The following is a 21412-nucleotide window of genomic DNA, read 5'->3' on the forward strand; positions in this document are numbered from 1 at the left end:
ATTACGTTTCGTGTGTTTGCACAATTGTGGAAGCTAGGCATTATCCCTCATATCCTATGTACTACTGTAGCCACGGAGTTCAATCACTTTAACAAAACTGTCCATCAGTGTTCCTTGCAGCATCTCACGGTGGCCTTATCTTCAAGGACACTGTGTGGGGTGCGGCTCTAGGGCCATCACTGAGCAAAGTCAGTGCCAGCCCGCTTCAGGAAATCTGACAGCAATCACTCTAGGAGGCAGCGCCTCAGGACGTCATCCAAAATGGAGTCGCAGCCGGGCCTTCTGGGAAGCGTAGTTCTGGGGTAGGGCCTGGAGAACGTTCTGCGCATGTGCAGTGCCGTCTTCTTTATGGCCTAGCCGTTTTTGCCTCACGGCCCAGGAAGTGAGAGGACTCTGGGGCTTCCAGGTCTCGGCTGGGCGGCAAAGGGCGGGGCCTAGGTTCCGCGCCAGCCTAGAGCAAATACAGAGCCCCTGCAGGTGTGTTGAAGGCCTCTGCGGGTGGGAGGGACTGGGAGGCGGGGTCTCAAGCCTGGAAGCCACCTTCTGGCCCGGGATCCGCGAAGGACCCCAGGTGGTAGAGGCCTGGTGTGAAGGTTGGCCGTCTGCGCTGTGCCTCTGCTCTGAATGGCATTTGCCCAACCTGTTTGAGGGGTGGCCCAAGGAGGCCTGCGGCGGCAGGGCAGCAGGCACCCGAGGCAGCCACCCTGTGTGACGTGGACCGGAGCCACCACATCAGGCACGCTGGCCACTGCAGACGTGGTGCTAGGAAGCCAGAGGGACATGGACGCCGGTCTAGCGTCTGCAAGTGGTCCCATTTCAGCTCGACGCCCATCTGGGAAATGATGGGGGCCTCTGGGTACTGAATAGGGTAGTAGATGTAAAGTATGATACAGGACTCAATAAAGGTGAGCTGCTTTTATTATTACAAGACATGCTGTTTTCATTATTGGCTCATTTAATCATCGTTAACCATCCTTTGGACTTAATCACTTCCATTTAAAGAAATGTGACTACTAAAGATTCAGAGAGATAAATTTGTTTACCTAGTATTAGCAGGCAAGATCTAAATCCTCACTTTTTCCTCTGAGTTCATGCACCTTGCCACACTAAAATCCAGTCTTGGATTGTATTTAGCAAAGCATTTGTCCCTTGAGCACCACCAGAAGACAGTTGTGGGGTATACTGAACCCAGTCTTACCAGGTAGTGTTTTGTTTCCAAAAATGCTTGGGGAGTCTTCAGAGGCCTTGAGTCAAAAAGTTGATCATTTAAGGCCTTCCTGCATCCTCCAACCTTAGTCTCTTCTTAGAGGACTATTAAATGTGTAAATTCAAACCACCATTTGAGTCCTCAATTTTGCATTTTACAAGAGAAGCTGGGAATCCCATCCAGGCCAGAGGCTAGTTTCCAAAGAGAGGAAATGGGACAAAGAATTTTCTTTTACAGATGAAAACTGTAGTTCATCAGTGCCCCCATATTATGATTGTGGCATAACACAATCCTTTTGTAAGCACCATGCTAGCTGGAAGTGGTTTTTTTCCTAGTTTTATTTTGGAGGAGGTGGATACATAATTTACATATAGGGTACACGTGAAATATTGATATATGTGTACAATGTGTGATGATCAAATGAGGGTAATTACGATATCCACCATCTCATTTATCATTTCTTTGCGTTATGAATATTCCAAATCCTCTAGCTATTCTGAAATACACAATAAATGATTTATTGTTATTGTTAACAACTGTTACCATACTGTGCTATTGAACACTAGGACTTATTCCTTCTATTTAACTGTATTTTTGAACCCATTAATCAGCCTTTCTTCATTCCTCACCCCCTGCTTCCCTTCACAGCCTATGATAACCATCATTCTACTTTCTACCTTCATGAGATCAACTATTTTAGCTCTCACATATGAGTGAGAACATGATATTTGTCTTTCTGTGCCTGGTTTATTTCATGTAACATAATGTCCTCCAGTTTGATCTTTATTGCTGCAATGATAAAACTTCATTCTTTTTATGGCTGAATAATATTCCACTGTGTAGAAATACCACAATTTTCATTATCTATTCATGTACTAATGAGTACTTAGATTGATTGTGTGTCTTGACTATTGTGAATAGCGCTGCAATAAAAATGGGAGTATAGAGATCTCTTCAATATACTGATTTCCTTTCTTTTGGATATATACATAGCAGTGAGATTGCTAGATCTTATAGTAGTTCTATTTTTAGTTTTTTAAGGAACCTCCATACTGTTTTCCATAGTGGCTATACTAATTTACATTGCCACCAAGAGTACCCGAGGGTTCCCCTTTCTCCATATCCCAGCATTTGTTATTTTTTGTCTTTTTTATAATAGCCATTTTAATGGGTAAAATGATATCCCATGAAGTTTTTGATTTGCACTTGTCTGATGATTAGTGATGTTAAGCATTTTATCATATAACTATTGGCCATTTGTATGTCTTCTATTGTGAAATGTTCAGATCATTTGCTCATTTTTTAAAATCAACTTTTTGTTGACTATTGAGTTCCTTATATATTTTGGTTATTACTATCTTTTCAGATGGGTAGTTTGCAAATATTTTCTCCTATTCTTTAGGTGTCTTTTCACTGATAGTTTACTTTGCTATGCTGAAGCTTTTTAGTTTGATGTAACCCCACTTGTCTATTTTTGCCTTTGTTGCTTATGCTTTTGAGGTCTTACCAAAAAGATTTTGCCCAGACCTGTTCTGAAGCATTTCCAAATGTTTTCTTCCAGTAGTTTCATAGTTTTAGGTCATACATTTAAGTCTTTAATCTATTATTATTTGATTTTTACATGATGATACAGGTTCTAGTTTCATTCTTCTGCACATGGATATCCAGTTTTCTCAGCACAATTTATTAAAGAAACTGTCATTTCTCCAATGTGTGCTTCTTGGTCCCTTTGTCAAAAATAAAATTGGCTATAAATGCATGTATTTATTTTTCAATTCTCTGTTCCATTGGTCTATGTGTCTGTTTTTATGCCAGTACTATACTGTTTTGTTTACTGTAGCTTTATAGTATATTTTTTAAGTCTGGTAGTGCAATGCCTCCAGCTTTGTTCTTTTTGCACAAAATTGCTTTGGCTATTCAGGAGCTTTGGTAGTTTCATATAAATTTTAGGGTTTTTTTCCCCTATTTCTGTGAAGAATGTCATTGGTATTTGCATATGGATTGCACTGAATCTATAGATTGCTTTTAGTACTATGGACATTTTAACAATATTAATTCTGCCAGTCCATGAGCATGGGATATCTTTACATTTTAATATCATTCACCCGTGTTTTTTAATTATTATTATTATTATTTTGAGACAGGGTCTCAGTTTGGCATGATCTTGGCTCACTACAACCTCTGCCTCTTGGGTTCAAGTGATTCTCCTGCCTCAGCCTCCCGAGTAGCTGGGATTACAGGAGTGCATCACCACACCTGGCTAATTCTTTTGGTTTTTGTATTTTTAGTGGAAACAGGGTTTTGCCATGTTGGCTAGTCTGATTTTGAACTCCTGACCTCAGGTGATCCACCCACCTCCGCCTTCCAAAGTGCTAGGATTATAGGTGTGAGCCATGATGCCCAGTCTGTTTTATACTTTTAATTGTAGGCTCTTTCACTTTTTTGGTTAAATTTATTCCTAGGTGTTGGAGTATTTTTGGTAGTTATTGTAAATGGGATTGCTTTGTTTCTTTTTCAGATTGTTCACTATTGGTGTATGGAAATGCTATGGATTTTTTAATGTTGATTTTGTAACCTGAAACTTTACTGAATTCATGTATCAGTTCTACCAGTTTTTTGGTGGAGTCTCTTTGTTTTTCTAAATATAGGATCATGTCAACTGTGAACAAAGATAATTTGATGTTTTCCTTTCCAATTTGGATGCCCTGTATGGTTTCTGCTGCTTATGAAAAAGATCTAAGGATTATGACATGTAGTTGCCTTTTGCTACCACCTTGAAGCACTTGAGAATAATGATGCCTGTTACTTTAGAAGCTAGATTTGTGTCACTGTCAGCAGATTAGATTGTAAAGTCAGAGTTCATCAGGCCCTAACTAAATTTTAGGCCCAGCCCAGGTTTTGAGGGGACAGTGCATTGCAGGTACTGTCTGTATTTGTGATCCTGGGTGAAGACTTACAGAATCAGAATGGTACATGAAGCGTTATTCAAATTATCTATTTCCTACTCATTTTAAAGACAAAAGCATTGAAACTAAGTTTGTTTATAGCAGAGCCTAGGGTAGAACTGAGTCTTTAAGTTCACTATATCATATTTACATCAAAAGAAGGTTCTTGGAGAAGTGGTTTTTGAGAAACTGCAATTTAGGGACAAAAAAAGTCTTGTTTTTGAGAACTTTGAAGAGACTTTTGAACCTTGGGTTTATAATAGAAAAAAATGGTTATGATATGTAACTTAAGTACCTTTTATGTGTCAATAAATATATCTCTCTAACATCATTTCTAGTGTCAGCAAAGGACTCCATACTTTGGATATATTATACATGTTATTTAACTAATCTGTCATTATTGGATACTTAAGTTTTCAACTCTTTTGTGTTATTCAGAAAATAGAAACGTAATTTTCAAAACAGCCAACAGGAAAGAGATGTTTAGATTCACTCAAAAATGTCCCAGGTTCATCAAGATTTATATCAGAGTCACCAGTGGACAGGTGGGTGCTACTTTATCATGGTCCTTACTATTCTTTCTAATGGGTCAAAGGGACATTTTCTCAGACATATATATTTTACTAAAATATTTTATGGAAATTTCTCACAGGTGATTCTTGGGGCTGCCAGATAAGATCCCTTTATGACTTCTGTCTTTCAACTTTCCCTGCTCTGGCTTTGTAGTTTTCACCCTTTCCCAAAAGCAGCAGAAAATGAACAAGTTCCAGGTGAGTCATTTATTTACCCCTTACTTTGTTTCACTGTGTGTGTGTGTGTGTAATGAGTTTTATGAACTAGAGCCTATATACTAAATTAGAAACATAGAAATAGTTAAAAATCACCTTCAGGCAAAATGTCATTTGAATGAAACAGTAGTTTTCAAAATGTAGTCTGCAGATCCCTGGGGGCTCCAAGACCCTCTCGAGTATATGAGGTCCAGACTCAGAGTGCTAAAATGCAGATTGCCTTTTACACTGTTGATACTTGCACTGATGGCATGAAAGCAATGCTAAATAGATTGCTGCCTGTTTGGCATAAGGTAGACAATCACGCTGATGCTAACAAATGTGATTTTTTTGTTGTTGAGATAGAGTCTTGCTCTGTTGCCAAGGCTGGAGTGCAGTGGCACAATCTCAGCTCACTGTAGCCTCTGTCTCCAAGGTTCAAGTGATTCTCCTGCCTCAGCTTCCCAAGTAGCTGGTATTACAGGCAGCTGCCACCATGCCCAGCTAATTAATGTACTTTTAGTAGAGAAAGAGTTTCACCATATTGACCAGGCTGGTCTCAACTCCTCACTTCAAATGATCTGCCTGCCTCAGCCTCCCAAAATGCTGGGATTACAGGCATGACTACCAGTCCTGGCCAAAAATGTGATTTTTAAAATACATTTTATAACAATATGTCAGCACTTGAGTAATATTTCTGAGGTATATGTTCAGTGATAATCTCAAGCAATTTAGGAGAACAAAATGATACAAAGAAGTGAGGAACCAGTTATAGGTTGGTTAGGACAATGCTGCCCTGAAAGATAATATTTGAGGAAAGTCCTGAATTAAACAAGAGAGAGAGCCAAGTAGAAATCTGAGGGAGCAGCAGGAAAAACAGTAATCCTAACACCCCAAAGCATGTTCGAGAAACAGTATGTAGGATATTGAAGCTAAAGAGATGTGACTTCGGGAAAGAATAGTAAGAGGCAACATCAGAGAGGCAGAGGAAGCTAGAATATGTATGGCCCTTGTAGGCTGTAAAAAACTTTGAATTTTGATTTTTTTGTTGATTTAAAAATCATCCTTTATATAATCAAAGGAATGTACATAATGAAACCTGACCTTGGGGGGAAAGAATTTAGCCATTCAATAATAAGTATGGTATAAGCTACAGATTTTACATAAATACCTTTTGTCAGATGAAGGAAGTTCCCTTTTTTCCTAGTTTGTTCAGTTTTTATCATTAATGAATCTTGAATTTTGTCAAATGCTTTTCTGCTTTTTTTGAGATGACCGTGTTTTCTTTTTTAGTTTGTTAGCATAGTGAAATACATTGATAGATGTTCAAATGTGGAATCAACCTTTCATTGCCAGGATAAATAGGTCATAATGTGTACATATATGTATTTTTTTTGAGTTGGGTCTCACTCTGTTGCCAGACTAGCGTGCAGTGGTGTGATCTCGGCTCCTGCAACCTCTGCCTCCGGGGTTCAAGTGATTCTGCTGTCTCAGCCGCCTACAGGCTCGCACCACTACACTAGCTAAGTCCTTGTATTTTAATAGAGATGGGGTTTCACCACGTTGGCCAGGATGGTCTCAATTTCCTGACTCTGATCTGTCTGCCTTGGCCTCTCAAAGTGCTGGGATTACAGGCATGAGCCACTGTGCCCAGCCTGTGTATATTTTTATATATTGCTGAATTAGGTTTGCCAACATTTTGTTGAGGATTTTTGCATCTGTCACCATGAGGGATGTTGATCAGTGATCAATATAGTAGTAAATGTTTAATAATTATATTTTAGGAGTTGGGAAAGCTGATTTATACTATTTATCAATTGTTGTAGTATAAGTACTCTCACCATGGCAAATTTCAAGTACATCCTAAAAACTTAATCTTCTGAGCTGATACAAACTGGTGCCAGCAACTACTGTAGTTGTCATTTCTGGTAATGTTTTTGTTAGATTTGGGTCTCAGATTGTTAGATCTAACAATCCCTTTTGTTAGATTTGGGTCTCTCTTTTATGTGAGCCTCATAAAATGAGTTGAGAATGGTGATTTTTTTCTTGCTTTTATGGAAGAAATTGCATATAATTGGTATTGTTTCTGCCTCACTGTTGGATTGAAATCAATGAAACCATTTAGGCCTGCAGTTTTTTTGTTCAAAGATTTTGTTTACCTGTTTTAATTGAAGTGAAATTTATGTATTATTTATTCATCATTTAAAAGTATACAATTGGGAGATAGTAATATTTAGTACATTCACAGTGTTGTATAATACCACCTCTACCTAGTTTCAAAACACTTTCACCATCCTAAAAGAAAACTCCATACCCATTAAGCAGTCATTCCTTGTTCTCTCTCCCCCTTATACCCTGGCAGCCACTAATATGCTTTCTGTCTCTATGGATCTATCTATTCTAGATATTTCATATAAGTGAGATCATACATTATGTAACCTTTTGTGTCTGCCTTCTTTCACTTAGCATGTTTTCCAGGTTCATCCACCTTGGAGGATTTAGCAGTACATCATTCCTTTTTAGGACTAAAATGCCATTGTGTATATACGCCACAATTTGTCATTCATCTGCTGACAGACATTTGAGTGGTTTATAAGTATTTGATACCTATTTTGAATCCTTTTGCCTATATACCTAAAAGTGTAATTGCTGGGTTGTATGGCAATTGTTTAACTTTTTGAGGAACTGCCAAACTTCCACACCAGCTGCATCATTTTACATTCCCATCAGCAATGTACAAGGGTTTCAGTTTCTCCATATCCCCCTGCAACACCTGTCCTCCATTTTAAAAATTATGCCCATTATAATTGGGGTAGGGGGGTGAAGTGGTATTGTTGTGGTTTTGCCTTGCATTTCTTTAGAGATGAATGATGTTGAACATCTTCTAGTGTGCTTTTTCTTTTTCTATTTTTTTTTTTCTAGTGTGCTTTTTAGTCATTTGTATAGACTGTCATCATTTGGTATATGCAGGTGATTGGTTCCAGGACCCCTGCATATACTAAAATCCAAACATACTCAAGTTCTGCAGTCAGCTCTTCAGAACCCATGTATGCAAAAAATTGGCCCTCCATATGTGTGAGTTTCCAATCTTGCAAATACTATATTTTCAAACTGGGTGAGGTGGCTCATACCTTAATCCCAGCACTTTGAGAGGCCAAGGCAGATGGATCACCTGATGTCAAGAGTTCAAGATCAGCCTAGCCAACATGGTGAAACCCAGTCTCTACTAAAAATGCAATTCTATATTTTCAATCTTTACATTTGGTTGAATATAATCTGCATCCATGCCTATTTTGTTCAAGGGTCAGTTGTATTATTTGGGGAAATGTTAATCTTTTTGTTGTTAAATTATGAGAATGTTTTATGGCTGGGCACAGTGGCTCACACCTGTAATCCCAGCATTTTGGGAGGCCAAGGTGGGCGAATCACTCAAGGACATGGTGAAACCCCATTTCTACTCAAAATAAAAAAAATTACCTGTGTGTGATGGTGTGCGCCTATAGTCCCAGCTCCTTGGAAGGCTGAGGAGAATCACCTGAACCTGGGAGGTAGAAGTTTCAGGGAGCTGAGATCGTGTGGTTGTGGTCCAGCCTGGGCAACAGAGCAAGACTCTGTCTTTAAAGAAAAAAAAAAAGAAAAGAAAAAAGGCCAGGTGCTGTGGCTCATGCCCATAATCTCAGCACTTTGAGAGGCCAAGGCAGGCAGATCACGAGGTCAGGAGTTTGACACCACGCTGGCCAACATAGTGAAACCTTATCTCTACTAAAAATACAAAAAATTAGCCAGGAGTGGAGGTGGGTGCCTGTAATCCCAGCTGCTGGAGAGGCTGAGGCAGGATAATAGCTTAAACCAGGGAGGTGGAGGTTGCAGTGAGCCGAGATTGTGCCATTGCACTCCAGCCTGGGAGAGAGTGTGAGATTGTCTCAAAAAAAAAATAAATAAAAAGAGAGAGTTTTATATGTTCTGGATAATATACCTTCATGAGACAGATGATTTGCAAATATTTTCCACACTGTGGGTTGTCTTTTCTGTCGTGACAGTGTACTATAATGCACATTTCAAATTATGATGAAGTACAATTTATTTTTCTTTTGTTCATGCTTTTGATGTCATATAGAAGAATCCATTGCCAAATTCAGGATAGGCTATTTTCTTCTAAGAGTTCTACATATTTAACTCAGGTATTTAGGTCATTGATCCATTTTGAATTGATTTTTGCATATGATGTGAGGTAGAGGTCCCATTTAATTCATGCATGTAAGCATTCAGTTTTCTCAGTATTATTGGGTGAAGAGACTATTCTTTTCCCATTGAATGATCTTGGCATCCTTGTTGAAAAATCAGTTGGTGCTGGACATGATAGCTCATGACTGTAGTCATCACTGTAGGTGGCCAAGGTGGGCAGATCTCTTGCCTAGGAATTCAAGACCATCCTTGGCAACATGGCAAAACCCTGTCTCTACAAAATACAAAAGTTAGCTGTGTGGGTGGTGTGCACTTTTAGTCCCAGATACTTGGGAGGCTAAGGCAGGGGATCATCTGAGCCTGGGGAGGTCCAGGCTGCAGTAAGCTATTATTGTACCATTACAATCCAGCAAGACAGACCCTATCTCAGAAAAAAAAAAAGAAGAAAATCATGTGGTCATAGATACATGGGTTTATTTCTGGATATAGTTCCTTCCCATTAGACTGTATGTCTGTCCTTATGCCAGTAACTCAGTGTTTTGATAACTGTAGCTTTATATTAAGTTTTGAAATTGTGAAGTGTGAGTCCTCTGACTTTATTCTTCTTTCCCAATGTTTTTCCTATTGGGGACCCCTTGCAATTCCATATGAATTTGAGGATAGTCTTTTCCATTTCTGTGCAAAAACCATTGGGAGTTTGATAGGGACTGGTTTCAATCTGTAAATTTCTTTGGGTAGTGTTGTCATTTGAACCATATTAAGTCTCCCAGTCCACGAATACAGGACACCATCTAATTCAGGTCTCATCTTAGTTAGGCAGCCAGCTCTCTTGGTTACTATTTTCATGAAATGCCTTTTCCATCCTTTCTTTTCAACCTACTTGTGTCTTTGGATCTAAATTTAATTTTAGAAAGCATATATTTGGATCATGTTTTTAATAACCAGTCAATCTCTGCCTTTAATTGGTGAGTCTAATCTATTTATATTTAAAGTGATGTTTGATAAAGACTTACTTCTGCAACTTGGCATTTTTCTTCTCCATACTTTACATCCTTTCCTTTAATTCCTACGTGATATGGTTTGGCTCTGTGTCCCCACCCAAATCTCATGTCAAATTGTAATCCTTAATGTTGGAGGAGGGGCCTGGTGGGAGGTGATTCAATCACGGGTGCAGACTTCCCCATTGCTGTTCTTGTGAACAGTGAGTGAGTTCTGACAAGATCTGGTTAAAAGTGTGCAGTATTTCCCCTTGCTGTTCTTGTGAACAGATCTTCTGCCAAGATCTGGTTAAAAATATATAGTACTTCCCCCTTTGCTCTCTCTTTCCTCCTTCTCCATGTGGCGATCACCTTCTGCCATGATTGTAAGTTTCCTAAGGCCTCCACAGCCATGCTTCCTGTACAGCCTATGGAACCACGAGCCAATTAAACCTCTTTTTTTTAATAAATTATTCAGTCTCAGGTAGTTTATTTTTTTAATTTTTTTTTGAATTGAGACGGAGTCCTGCTCTGTCACCCAGGCTGGAGTACAGTGGTATGATCGTGGCTTACTGCAACCTTCACCTCCTGGGTTCAAGTGATTCTCTTACCTCAGCCTCCCAAGTAGCTGAAACTACAGTTGCATGCCACTATGCCTGGCTATTTTTTGTTTTAGTAGAGATGAGGTTTTCCCATGTTGAACTCCTGACCTCAAATGATGTGCTCACCTCAGCCTCCCAAAGTGTTAGGATTACAGGAGTCAGCCACCATGCCCAGCCTCAGGTAGTTCTTTATAGCAATGTGATAATGGACTAATACACTCCAATACTGCCTTCTTTTAAAATTTTTTCTAATGTACTGTTTTGCTTTTCTCTTCATTTCCTTTTGTGAATATTTTAAGGTGTTTTTAGTGGTTACTCTTAGGATTATAATTAACTTTTCTAATTTTTAACAATCTAGTTTGAATTGATACCAGCTTAGCTTCCGTAGTGTATAAAAACTGCTGTTAGGCTGGGCATGATGGCTCATGCCTGTAATCCCAGCACTTTGGGAGGCCAAGGTGGGCGGATCACAAGGTCAGGAGTTCAAGACCAGTCTGGCCAATGTGGTGAAACCCTGTCTCTACTAAAAACACAAAAATTAGCTAGGTGTGGTAGCAGGTACCTGTAGTCCCAGCTACTTGGGAGGCTGAGGCAGGAGAATCACTTGAACACAGAAGGTAGAGGTTGCAGTGAGCCGGGATCGCACCACTGCACTCCAGGCCAGACAACAGAGTAAGACACCATCTCAAACAAACAACAACAAAAACTGCCGATATATAGCTCTGTTTCTCCCCTGTTTATATTGTTATTGTCACAAATTATATTTTTGTATGTTGTGTGCCCATTAACATACAACTACTATTTTATGTATGTCTTTTAAATCCTATAGGAAGCAAAAAGAGGAAATATAATAAAAACAATACCAGCTTTTATATTTACCTATACAATTTGTAACACAATAAGAATCTGTGAATCTAAACATAGAAAACAGACAATAAAAATACAGTATCTTCTTGTAGGATTATCATCATATATGGAATCTGTCAACTGAAATGTCACTATACAGCACATGACACTCATTTTTTTCTTCATCTTTGTATCTTCAGCAGAGTTCCAGGCATGGAATGGGAGCTCAGCAAATATGTACTGAACAAAATTTCCTCTACAAATAAAGCAGGGTACAGCATGGCACGTATCCTAACTCTCCAGAGTGAACTTTGCAATCAGTACTCTAAGAGTTAGCTCACATGTGTCTTTTCAATGGTACTCTATCTATTCTGGTTACTTCAGATTAAACTGAAATATGTTATTCCAGGGACCCATGACATTAAAGGATGTTATTGTGGAATTCACCAAGGAGGAATGGAAATTACTGACCCCTGCTCAGAGGACCCTGTACAAGGATGTGATGCTGGAAAACTATAGTCACTTGGTCTCAGTGGGTGAGGAAACTTCCCCAGGTGTAACTCCCAGTAGTCTGCATCTCCCTTCTCAGTTGCTGGAATACAAGAGGTCCCTATAGGGTTGAATGATTGACATTAGCTATGATTCAGAGGTCCAAGTTAATAAATCCACTTTGGGTACTTGAAAAAAAATTGTGTCCCTCCTGCCCCACTGAAAGAATCTAAATTTGCCAAGTCTAACTGGAACCTTCATCATTCTCCTGAAACTGCACTTCCTCATCTTTCACAGTCCCTAAATTCCAAGCAATTTGTATCATTTCCTTGAATTTTCCATTCATAGGTTACCGTGTGAATAAGCCAAATGTGGTCTTCAAGTTGAAGCAAAGAAAAGAGCCATGGATGTTAGTAGTAGAATTTCCACATCGGGGCCTCCCTGGTGAGTTAGAAGAAATTATATCCCATGTTATTGTTGAGGTGGTTGGTGCCTCTTGCCTTCTGAAATATTTTTCAGCAATTTTTTTTTTTTTTGAGACAGTTTCGCTCATTGCCCAGGCTGGAGTGCAATGGCGTGATCTCAGTTCACCACAACCTCCACCTTCCAGGTTCAAATGATTCTCCTGTTTCAGTCTCCTGAGTAGTTGGGATTAAAAGGCATGCACCACCATGCCTGGCTAATTTTGTATTTTCAGTAGAGACTGGGTTTTTCCACATTGGTCAGGCTGGTCTTGAACTCCCAACCTCAAGTGATCCTCCTACCTTGGCCTCCCAAAGTGCAGGGACTACAGGCGTGTGCCACTGCACCCAGCCTCAGCAATCTCTTTATAAATGTCCTATAGTTTTGGAAGCAATTAAGGACACTTGATCTGCACATGTAGAAAACCCAAGTTACACCTCCAATTTTTGTTCTCTCTACTTAAATTCTCTCCTTTGCTAGATATGTTTTAAATAGATTTACTTCTCCTTCCTGTATATAAACTCTAATCCCTCCTTACACTTGTAAGATTTTTGTCTTTTTCTCTAGAATCGCCAGTTACTCCCTGCCATTAGAGTATGCCACCATAAACTATTTGTAAATCTGAATTATAACTTTTTTAAATGATATATTCCTCCTTTTATTAACAAAATACCTCAGTTATTTTGGCACCAATTTTAACTTCCCATTTTTTTCTTTAAACTCTGAACTCAGATTAGAAATTGTTCTGCCACTCATCAATTCTTTCATTTCAGAGTTGCTACTTCCTGCTATATAGTGTTCATCCTTCCCACAAAGCACTGCTTATCCTCCCTAAAATCTACTGCACCTTATTTGGATAACACTAAGACAATCTCATCTTGCCTCCTTAAATGTTTCTCATGTATTTTCTACCTTGTGCACAGATGTGCTGAGAGTATCAGGATCAATGCATCTTACATATTAGTTGCTCACTAGATATTTGTTGAATATTAATTAACAAGAGATTGGCGGGATGTGGTGGCTCATCCCTGTAATCCCGGCACTTTGGGAGGCCAAAGTGGGTGGATCACTTCAGGCCATGAGTTCGAAACCAGCCTAGCCAACATGATAAAACCATGTCTCTACTAAAAATACACAGATTGGCCAGGCATGATGGCAAACACCTATAGTCCCAGCTACTTGGGAAGCTCAGCCATGAGAATCGCCTGAACCCAGGAAGCAGAGGTTACAGTAAGCCAAGATTGCCCCACTGCAATGCAGCCTGGGAAACAGTGAGACTCATGTTTATGAAAAAAAGAAATAAAAAAATTAATTAACAACAGATAGACACTCCCTACTTTCTGCTGTGTGCCCTTTTTGTAACGCCTATAAGAGCGCCTCCATTCTTAAGGCCAATGTGTTGGTTTTTATGATAACTCCTAAAATTGACGTCTCCAGCATTTTTGCCCTATATATATTCTCATCGTATATTTTACCTTCTTATAAGATAGTTCCCGCTTATTCTACTTCGTTCCTTGTTAGGGTCAAAACAAAAAATGTTGATTTAAATTCCCATAGTAGGCCAGGCGCGGTGGCTCAAGCCTGTAATCCCAGCACTTTGGGAGGCCGAGGCGGGTGGATCACGAGGTCGAGAGATCGAGACCATCCTGGTCAACATTGTGAAACCCCGTCTCTATTAATATAAAAAAATTAGCTGGGCACGGTGGCGCGTGCCTGTAATCCCAGCTACTCAGGAGGCTGAGGCAGGAGAATTGCCTGAACCCAGGAGGCGGAGGTTGCGGTGAGCCGAGATCGCGCCATTGCACTCCAGCCTGGGTAACGAGAGCGCGAGACTCCGTCTCAAAAAAAAAAAAAATTCCCATAGTAGTTGTATAATGCAGCAGATGTACATCACCACAAGCCTGCATGGTATACTTAATACTGACTCAGTATTACAATACATTAAATGAATTTTCTGTCAAGAAGTTGTCTGGCCCTCTCTTACCTATGCAACTTATTTCTCCTTGTGGCCCCAAAGCATATGTTAATATCCATTTTACTAAACTTTTAAATGTTTTCCAGCCAGGTCTGGTGGTTCAAACCTGTAATCCCAGCACTTTGGGAGGCTGAGGCGAGTGGATTGCCTGAGGTCAGGAGTTCTAGACCAGCCTGGCCAATATACTGAAACCCTGTCTCTACTAAAAATATAAAAAATTAGCTGGGCGTGGTGGCAGGCACCTGTAATCCCAGCTACTCAGGAGGCTGAGACAGGAGAATCATGTGAACCAGGGAGGAAGAGGTTGCAGTGAGCCGAGATTGTGCTACTGCACTCCAGCCTGGGAAATAGAGTGAGATTCCATATAAAAAAAAAAAGATCTTATGTATGGAAAAAAAATTTTTTTTTGAGACAGAGTTTTGCTCTTGTTGCCCAGGCTGAAGTGCATTGGCACAGTCTCGACTCACTGCAACCTCTGCCTCCCAGGTTCTAGCAGTTCTCCTGCTTCAGCCTCCCTAGTTAGTAGCTGGGATTATAGATGCCTGCCACCATGCCCAGCTAATTTTTTATATTTTTAGTAGAGACAGGGTTTCAGTATGTTGGCCAGGCTGGTCTAGAACTCCTGACCTCAGGTGATCCACCCGCCTCAGCCCCTCAAAGTGCTGGGATTATCGGCATGAGCCACTGTGCCTGGCCCATACCTACGATCTTATTTCATGTGTAACTGAGATAACGTTGCACAAGTCCCTATTAAGTGACTTTATTTATTTTGAGGTGGAATCTCACTCTGTCGTCAAGGCTAGAGTGCACTGTTGTGATCTTGGCTCAGTGCAAACTCTGCCTCCCAGGTTCAAGCAATTCTCTTGCCTTAGCCTCCTGAGTAGCTGGTATTACAGGTGCCCAGCACCGTGCCCAGCTAATTTTTGTATTTTTAGTAGAGACAGGGTTTCACCATGTTGGCCAGGCTGATCTGACCTCGTGATCGGCCTACCTTGGCCTCCCAGAGTGCTGGGATTACAGGAGTGAGCTACCACGCCTGGCCTGTGACTTTTCTTATGTATTCCCCACCATTGCCATGAAATTCCAACCCCAAGCCTCTGCTAATAATCTTTCACTTGCTTTATGCTCTTAAAGATGGATAAATATGAAGGTCACTAAAGATTCTAGAATGATGTTCAATAATTGAAACTTTAAAGATCCTGTAGTAAATTGGAAGCAAAGATGGAGGAAGAAAGATATGAAAATGAAATTCAAGATTAGTGTTGAGTCATGAGTAATTAGTGCTTTAGAAGTTTAGGATTTGGTGGTCAGGATAAGTTCAGGATTGAAAATCTCCAGTGGTACAACTAGGAATTCATTCTTGTATATAGATGGCTTACCCTGCTGCTTTTAAGAAAATCCTTCCTTTTGGATATATGTGGTCCTCAGTCTTCCTGTCTTGAAAATAAAGCCAACTAGATGGAGAGTGAAAGCTCAAGCTACAGAACTCTTCCTCTAAGCCTGAGGATACAGATGTTCTGAGAAAGTCACTTTAGTATTGACACCTAGATTGTTGCGGATGGATGAAGAGGAAATAAAGTGGAAGTCTGTCTGCTAACTACTAGGAATCCTAGCACAGTAATCATCTAGGTTTGAGGGAATAAAGACCTACACTTCAGCTCCTTCATCCAGTTTACTCTTTTCCATGTAATTCTAAGGCACACTGTTTTCCAGTAGTTTTTCTTATCCTGCTTACTGTTCATGGTCCTTAAGGGGCCCACACTCCCATTCAGCAACACTTCAGATATCCTGTTTTCTCTGCTCCTGATGGTTTTTTGTTTTAACTTTCTCCTCCAAGCTCTTAAGGTCATATTTGTAAAAATGTCAGAGTACCTGGGCCTACAACTAAGCTCCTTCTTCTGTGTGTGACAGCAGTTTTTAGTGTTTTAGTTTTTTTTTTTTTTCCCAAAACAATGGGGTAGAGGAAATTTGCATTTGAGAGTTCTTTCATTACGAGAGATTGGCCTGAGGCCTAAGAATCAACCCTGTGACAATATTAATGTGTTAGTATTTATAAAGTATTAAATTTTTGATTATCTCATAGAAGACCTATGGAATATTCATGACCTAGAAGCAAGATACCAGGAAAGCCAAGCTGGAAATTCAAGGCAAGTTCAAGAATTAATGTTTAAGATAGATTTGTAAGCAAGAGTCTTGAAGGGGTTACTAGAAATGGGAGGGCACTAGTTAATACTAAACATGAGGAAACTAACACTGCAAAGCAAATCCAGAGAAATATCATCCAAATGGGAATGTAGTTTTTCATTGAGACCTGGTGCGGGATCAGGAAATTGAAACTTTGAAGTAGTCTTTTGACTCTTCTGAATTAAATAATAAAGGGAGGCTTTATTACACAAAATAGAATGCAGGCAATTGAGAGACGCTGTGAATAGTATGCAAATACAGGTTCACCTGATCAAATGTTTAAACTACAGTGTAGGTCAGAGAATGCTCACAGTGGATAAACCCCATGGATCTAATAAATATGGGAACATTTCTAGAAATCAGTCTTCAAATTTACTTGGAAAATATGCCCAGTGGCAGTGGGGAAAAGCCTTAAAAGCTGTACACATTAATGAATGTGGAACTTTCTCTCTAGGAATGAAGAACTCACAAAACACCAGAAAACTTGTGCCACAGAGAAAGCCTATGAATGTAAGGAATGTGGGAAGTTCTTCTGCCAGAAGTCTGCTCTCATAATACATCAGCATACTCATTCAAAGAGCAAATCATATGACTGTGATAAATGTGAGAAAACTTTCTCTAAAATGAAGACCTCACAAGACATCAGAAAGTTCACATGAGAGAGAAAACCTATGAGTGTAAAGAATGTAAGAAAATATTTTACCACCTATCATCTCTCAGTAGACATCTGAGAACCCATGCGGGAGAGAAACCCTATGAATGTGATCAGTGTGAGAAATCCTTCTACCAGAAACCACATCTTATAGAACATCAGAAAACACACACAGGGGAGAAACCTTTTGAATGTACTGAATGTGGTAAGTTCTTCTATGTGAAGGCATATCTCATGGTACATAAGAAAACACACACAGGGGAGAAACCCTATGAATGTAAGGAGTGTGGGAAAGCCTTTTCCCAGAAGTCACACCTCACAGTACATCAGAGAACACATACAGGGGAGAAACCCTATAAATGTAAGGAATGTGGAAAATTCTTCTCTAGGAATTCACACCTCAAAACACATCAGAGAACTCACACAGGAGAGAAACCCTATGAATGTAAGGAATGTAGGAAATGCTTCTTCCAGAAGTCAGCACTCACAGTACATCAGCAAACTCACACAGGGGAGAAACCCTTTGAATGTAATAAATGTGGGAAAACCTTTTACTATAAATCAGACCTCACTAAACATCAGAGAAAACACACAGGGGAGAAACCCTACGAATGCACAGAATGTGGCAAATCTTTCTCTGTGAATTCGGTCCTCAGATTACATCAAAGGACTCACACAGGAGAGAAGCCCTATGAATGCAAGGAATGTGGGAAGTCCTTTTCTCAGAAGTCACATTTTATTATACATCAGAGAAAACACACAGGGGAGAAGCCCTATGAGTGTCAGGAGTGTGGGGAAACCTTTATCCAGAAGTCACAACTCACTGCACATCAGAAGACACACACAAAGAAGGGGAAGGCCGAGAAGAAAGATGAGTTAGGAAATTCTCCTGACTGAATTCATCTTTCAGAACAATTAGATATTTCACACGAGGTACCTTATGAATGGCATCAACATAGGACAATTTTTAGCTATAATCTTTCCTCTCTCTGTATATCACCAAATATATAGAGAGAAATTCTGTATGTTTATTTAGGAGAAAATTTTATGTGGTGGGTTTTTCTAAATATTAGATAATATAGATAGCAGAAGCCATTCAAATTGTAAAATAGAAAGGAAACCGTTCAGGAGTCATACTTTTGTTTTGTAACATAGAAATCACACAGGAGAGAAATCCTGTAAGTAAAATGAATGTCAAGACATTTTCTGTCAGGGCAGCCAGTTGTAAACATCTAAAAGCTCACAAGTGAGAAGCTCCTTGAGTATCTAAAATCTCTTTACAAAATTGGAGCTCATATATTAGAGAATTCAAAGGGATAACTGCATAGATGGTAGTAGATATAAAAAGCCTTTATCAAGAATTGATGTTTCATTCAATGTCAGATTACTGGTACTTAGATAGATATTTTAAATATTTGGAAGGTTTTCAACAAAAACTCAAATAATTTGTTCTGAGGGAAACAGTTATACTAGAAATTATGTTGCAGATCTGATGCCAAGATTTAAAAGGAAACCTGCAAATGTCTACATATATGAAGCTTTTAAAAAGCACAAACTATTAGTCAACATCATCAAACATACATTAAATGTCTTTTAGTATATGTGAGACTTTGTGTGTATGTGAGTGTGCTACAACATGTAACTTGTGGATGTTCAATGTGCATGTGGAACCCATCCATAATTGTACATAGGGAAATATGTAATCTTAGTTCAGTAACTATTATGTGTACGAAGATGTCACACATTAAGTCTCAGTAGTGACTCCTGTTGTATTTGTATTGTAAGTGTAATATTCCTTTTAGATTATAAGGCATCTTTTTCTCCTATTTCTTGGTGTTTGTAAATGGCTATAGACAGTGGTACTTGTTTTTGTAAAATTTTCAACTGTCAGCCAAATTTTGCATTAGGGACACATTTATTTATATATATAGCAAAAGCCTGAGCTGTTTTTAAACAGCTAAAACCAGCAATATTTATTACAGTCTACACAATGAAAACAAATAGTGCAATGTAAGAAATATTATATATATTAGTGTTGATGTGTAAGCAGAAAGCAGAGCTAGCTGCATTTGTATTTTGTCTGAGAATCCTAAATGTCCTTCACTAACTTTTTCTTCCTCGTAAAAGCAACGTGGGATAGTTAAGGGTGTGGATTCTGGACTCCTGCTGCCTGGGCCCAGATTGTAGCATGGAGCATGCTACTTAATGTCTCTGTGCCTCAGTTCCCTTTCCAAGAGTAGTAGTGATAGTGACAACATCTTAGGATTGCTTTGAGGTGTAAATGAGTTAACATTTTCCAAGCACTTACAATAGTGTCTTAGAAACAACAGCTGTATGTTAGAGGTTATCTTCGTTATTTGTATTTCGTGAATTATGCTGCAAGAAAAAAAAAAAAGGGTTGGCTACTCAACATTCATCCTCCACCTTTTTGCTGCCAGTGCCTTGATTTGGTTGTTTGTTGTTTGTTTCTTTTCCTACAAGTGATTTAGAGGCAAGAGCACATCCTGATTATGCTAAGTCAGGGTTTGATAAATGACAGCCCATCAGACAGACGGGGTCCACTATCCATTTTTGTATCCTGCAAGCTAAGAATGGTTTTATATTTCTAAATGGTTGAAAGAAATCAAAGCATATTGTGACACATGAAAATTATGTGATATTCAAATTTCAGTGTCCATAAAGTTTTGAAAATACAAATACAAACAAAAAACATCTGTTTATGTTTGGCCTGTGGCTGTCTTTGCACTACCCCAGCAGGGTTGAGTAGTTGTGGCAGACACCATATGCTCTTTGATCCTAAGATCTAGCACTTTGCAAAGTAAGGTTTTCTGTTACTTAGAGCTGAAAATGCAAGAATGTAGAGTTACGCTTTTATAAACATTATGTGTTTCAAAATGATGCATATAGCAATTTGTAGGTGGGTGGTTTTTTTGCAGTATATTTATTTTGTGCATTATATTTATATGTTAAAAGCCTGAGCTTAGAAGTATTTTTTCAAAGAAATGTGTTTTTTACTTGCTTAATTGTCATAACAGCAAAACGAAAAATTTCTTGATGGAATGTAGCAGTAAATATATGAAATAAACATTGTCTAAATTAAATTGAATTGTTCACTGATCCCTCTCTACAGTATTCCTTTATTTTCTCCCAAATCAATGGCCAGTTTTCCCTATATCATTTTATAATTTGCTTACTATCCCATAAGATACCATGGGTAAGTTATATTTGGCTAACGTAACCCAATAACAAAAAACTTAAAATACCCAATTCCATCAGCTACATTACTATTGCCTGTACTGCATATAATTGTCATATACTGCTACAATCTAAACCCTGCCAGCATCTTACTTCCCCTTCCTAATAAAGAGACTTTCATTCATGTTCAGCTTATTCATGTGTGTGTGTGTGTGTGTGGCAGCAGGGTCTTGCTCTGTCACCCAGGCTGGAGTGCAGTGACATCATCTTGGCTCACTGCAACTTCTGCTTCCCAGGCTCAAGCAATTCTTCCACTCAGCCTCTCAAGTAGCTGGGACTACAGGCACGTAACACCACATCAGGCTAATTTTTCCTTTTTTTTTTTTTTTAAGAGATGGGGTCTCCCCATGTTGCCTAGGCTGGTCTTGAACACGTGGGCTCAAGCAATCTGCCTGCCTCAGCCTCCCAAAGTGCTAGGATTACATCATGAGCCACCACACCTGGCTAATGTTCAGCTTCTTAATCATGTCTCATTGTGATGTTCTGACCTGTCTGATGTTTAGCATTTATGAACACCTAATATGATAATTTAGTGATTACTTGTATCTCAAGAAGGTATACTTTGTACTTACATGTTATAACTTCTGAATACTTTATGGAAAAATATTTTTACCAGTATTTCATTCTACTCAGCTTTGCCATGAGCATTGCCATCTTGATGGAGGTTTGAAGTAACACCTATTAATAGATAAGCCTTTAAGGTGGTTCTTTAATTTATCGTGAAAGAAAAGATACTTTCTAAATTCCTGAGGCTTCTCAATAAAAAGTTAAATAAAAATGAATGCTTTCTGGGGACAGTCCAATAACTGTAACAAATCTGTTATCAAGAATAAAGCTATCTGTGTGCGGTGGCTCATGCTAGTAAT

At 39.1% G+C, this 21412-nt stretch overlaps 1 protein-coding gene across 1 annotated transcript; it reads left to right on the forward strand.

The window, feature by feature from the left end:
• The first annotated feature begins 351 nt into the window (after positions 1 to 351).
• On the forward strand, positions 352 to 20676 carry LOC105705680 (zinc finger protein 25-like). The gene is given in 8 exon segments (XM_064362705.1): positions 352 to 477; positions 4591 to 4697; positions 4805 to 4922; positions 11939 to 12065; positions 12367 to 12462; positions 16539 to 16602; positions 17094 to 17257; positions 17260 to 20676. Coding segments are annotated over 6 exon segments (1395 nt in total). The 5' UTR covers positions 352 to 477; positions 4591 to 4697; positions 4805 to 4907; the 3' UTR covers positions 18189 to 20676.
• The last annotated feature ends 736 nt before the right edge of the window (positions 20677 to 21412 follow it).

Source organism: Aotus nancymaae, unplaced genomic scaffold, assembly GCF_030222135.1.
Source record: "Aotus nancymaae isolate 86718 unplaced genomic scaffold, 86718_ANA_hifiasm-v0.15.2.pri h1tg000049l, whole genome shotgun sequence".
In the NCBI taxonomy this organism is placed as follows: Eukaryota; Metazoa; Chordata; class Mammalia; order Primates; family Aotidae; genus Aotus; species Aotus nancymaae.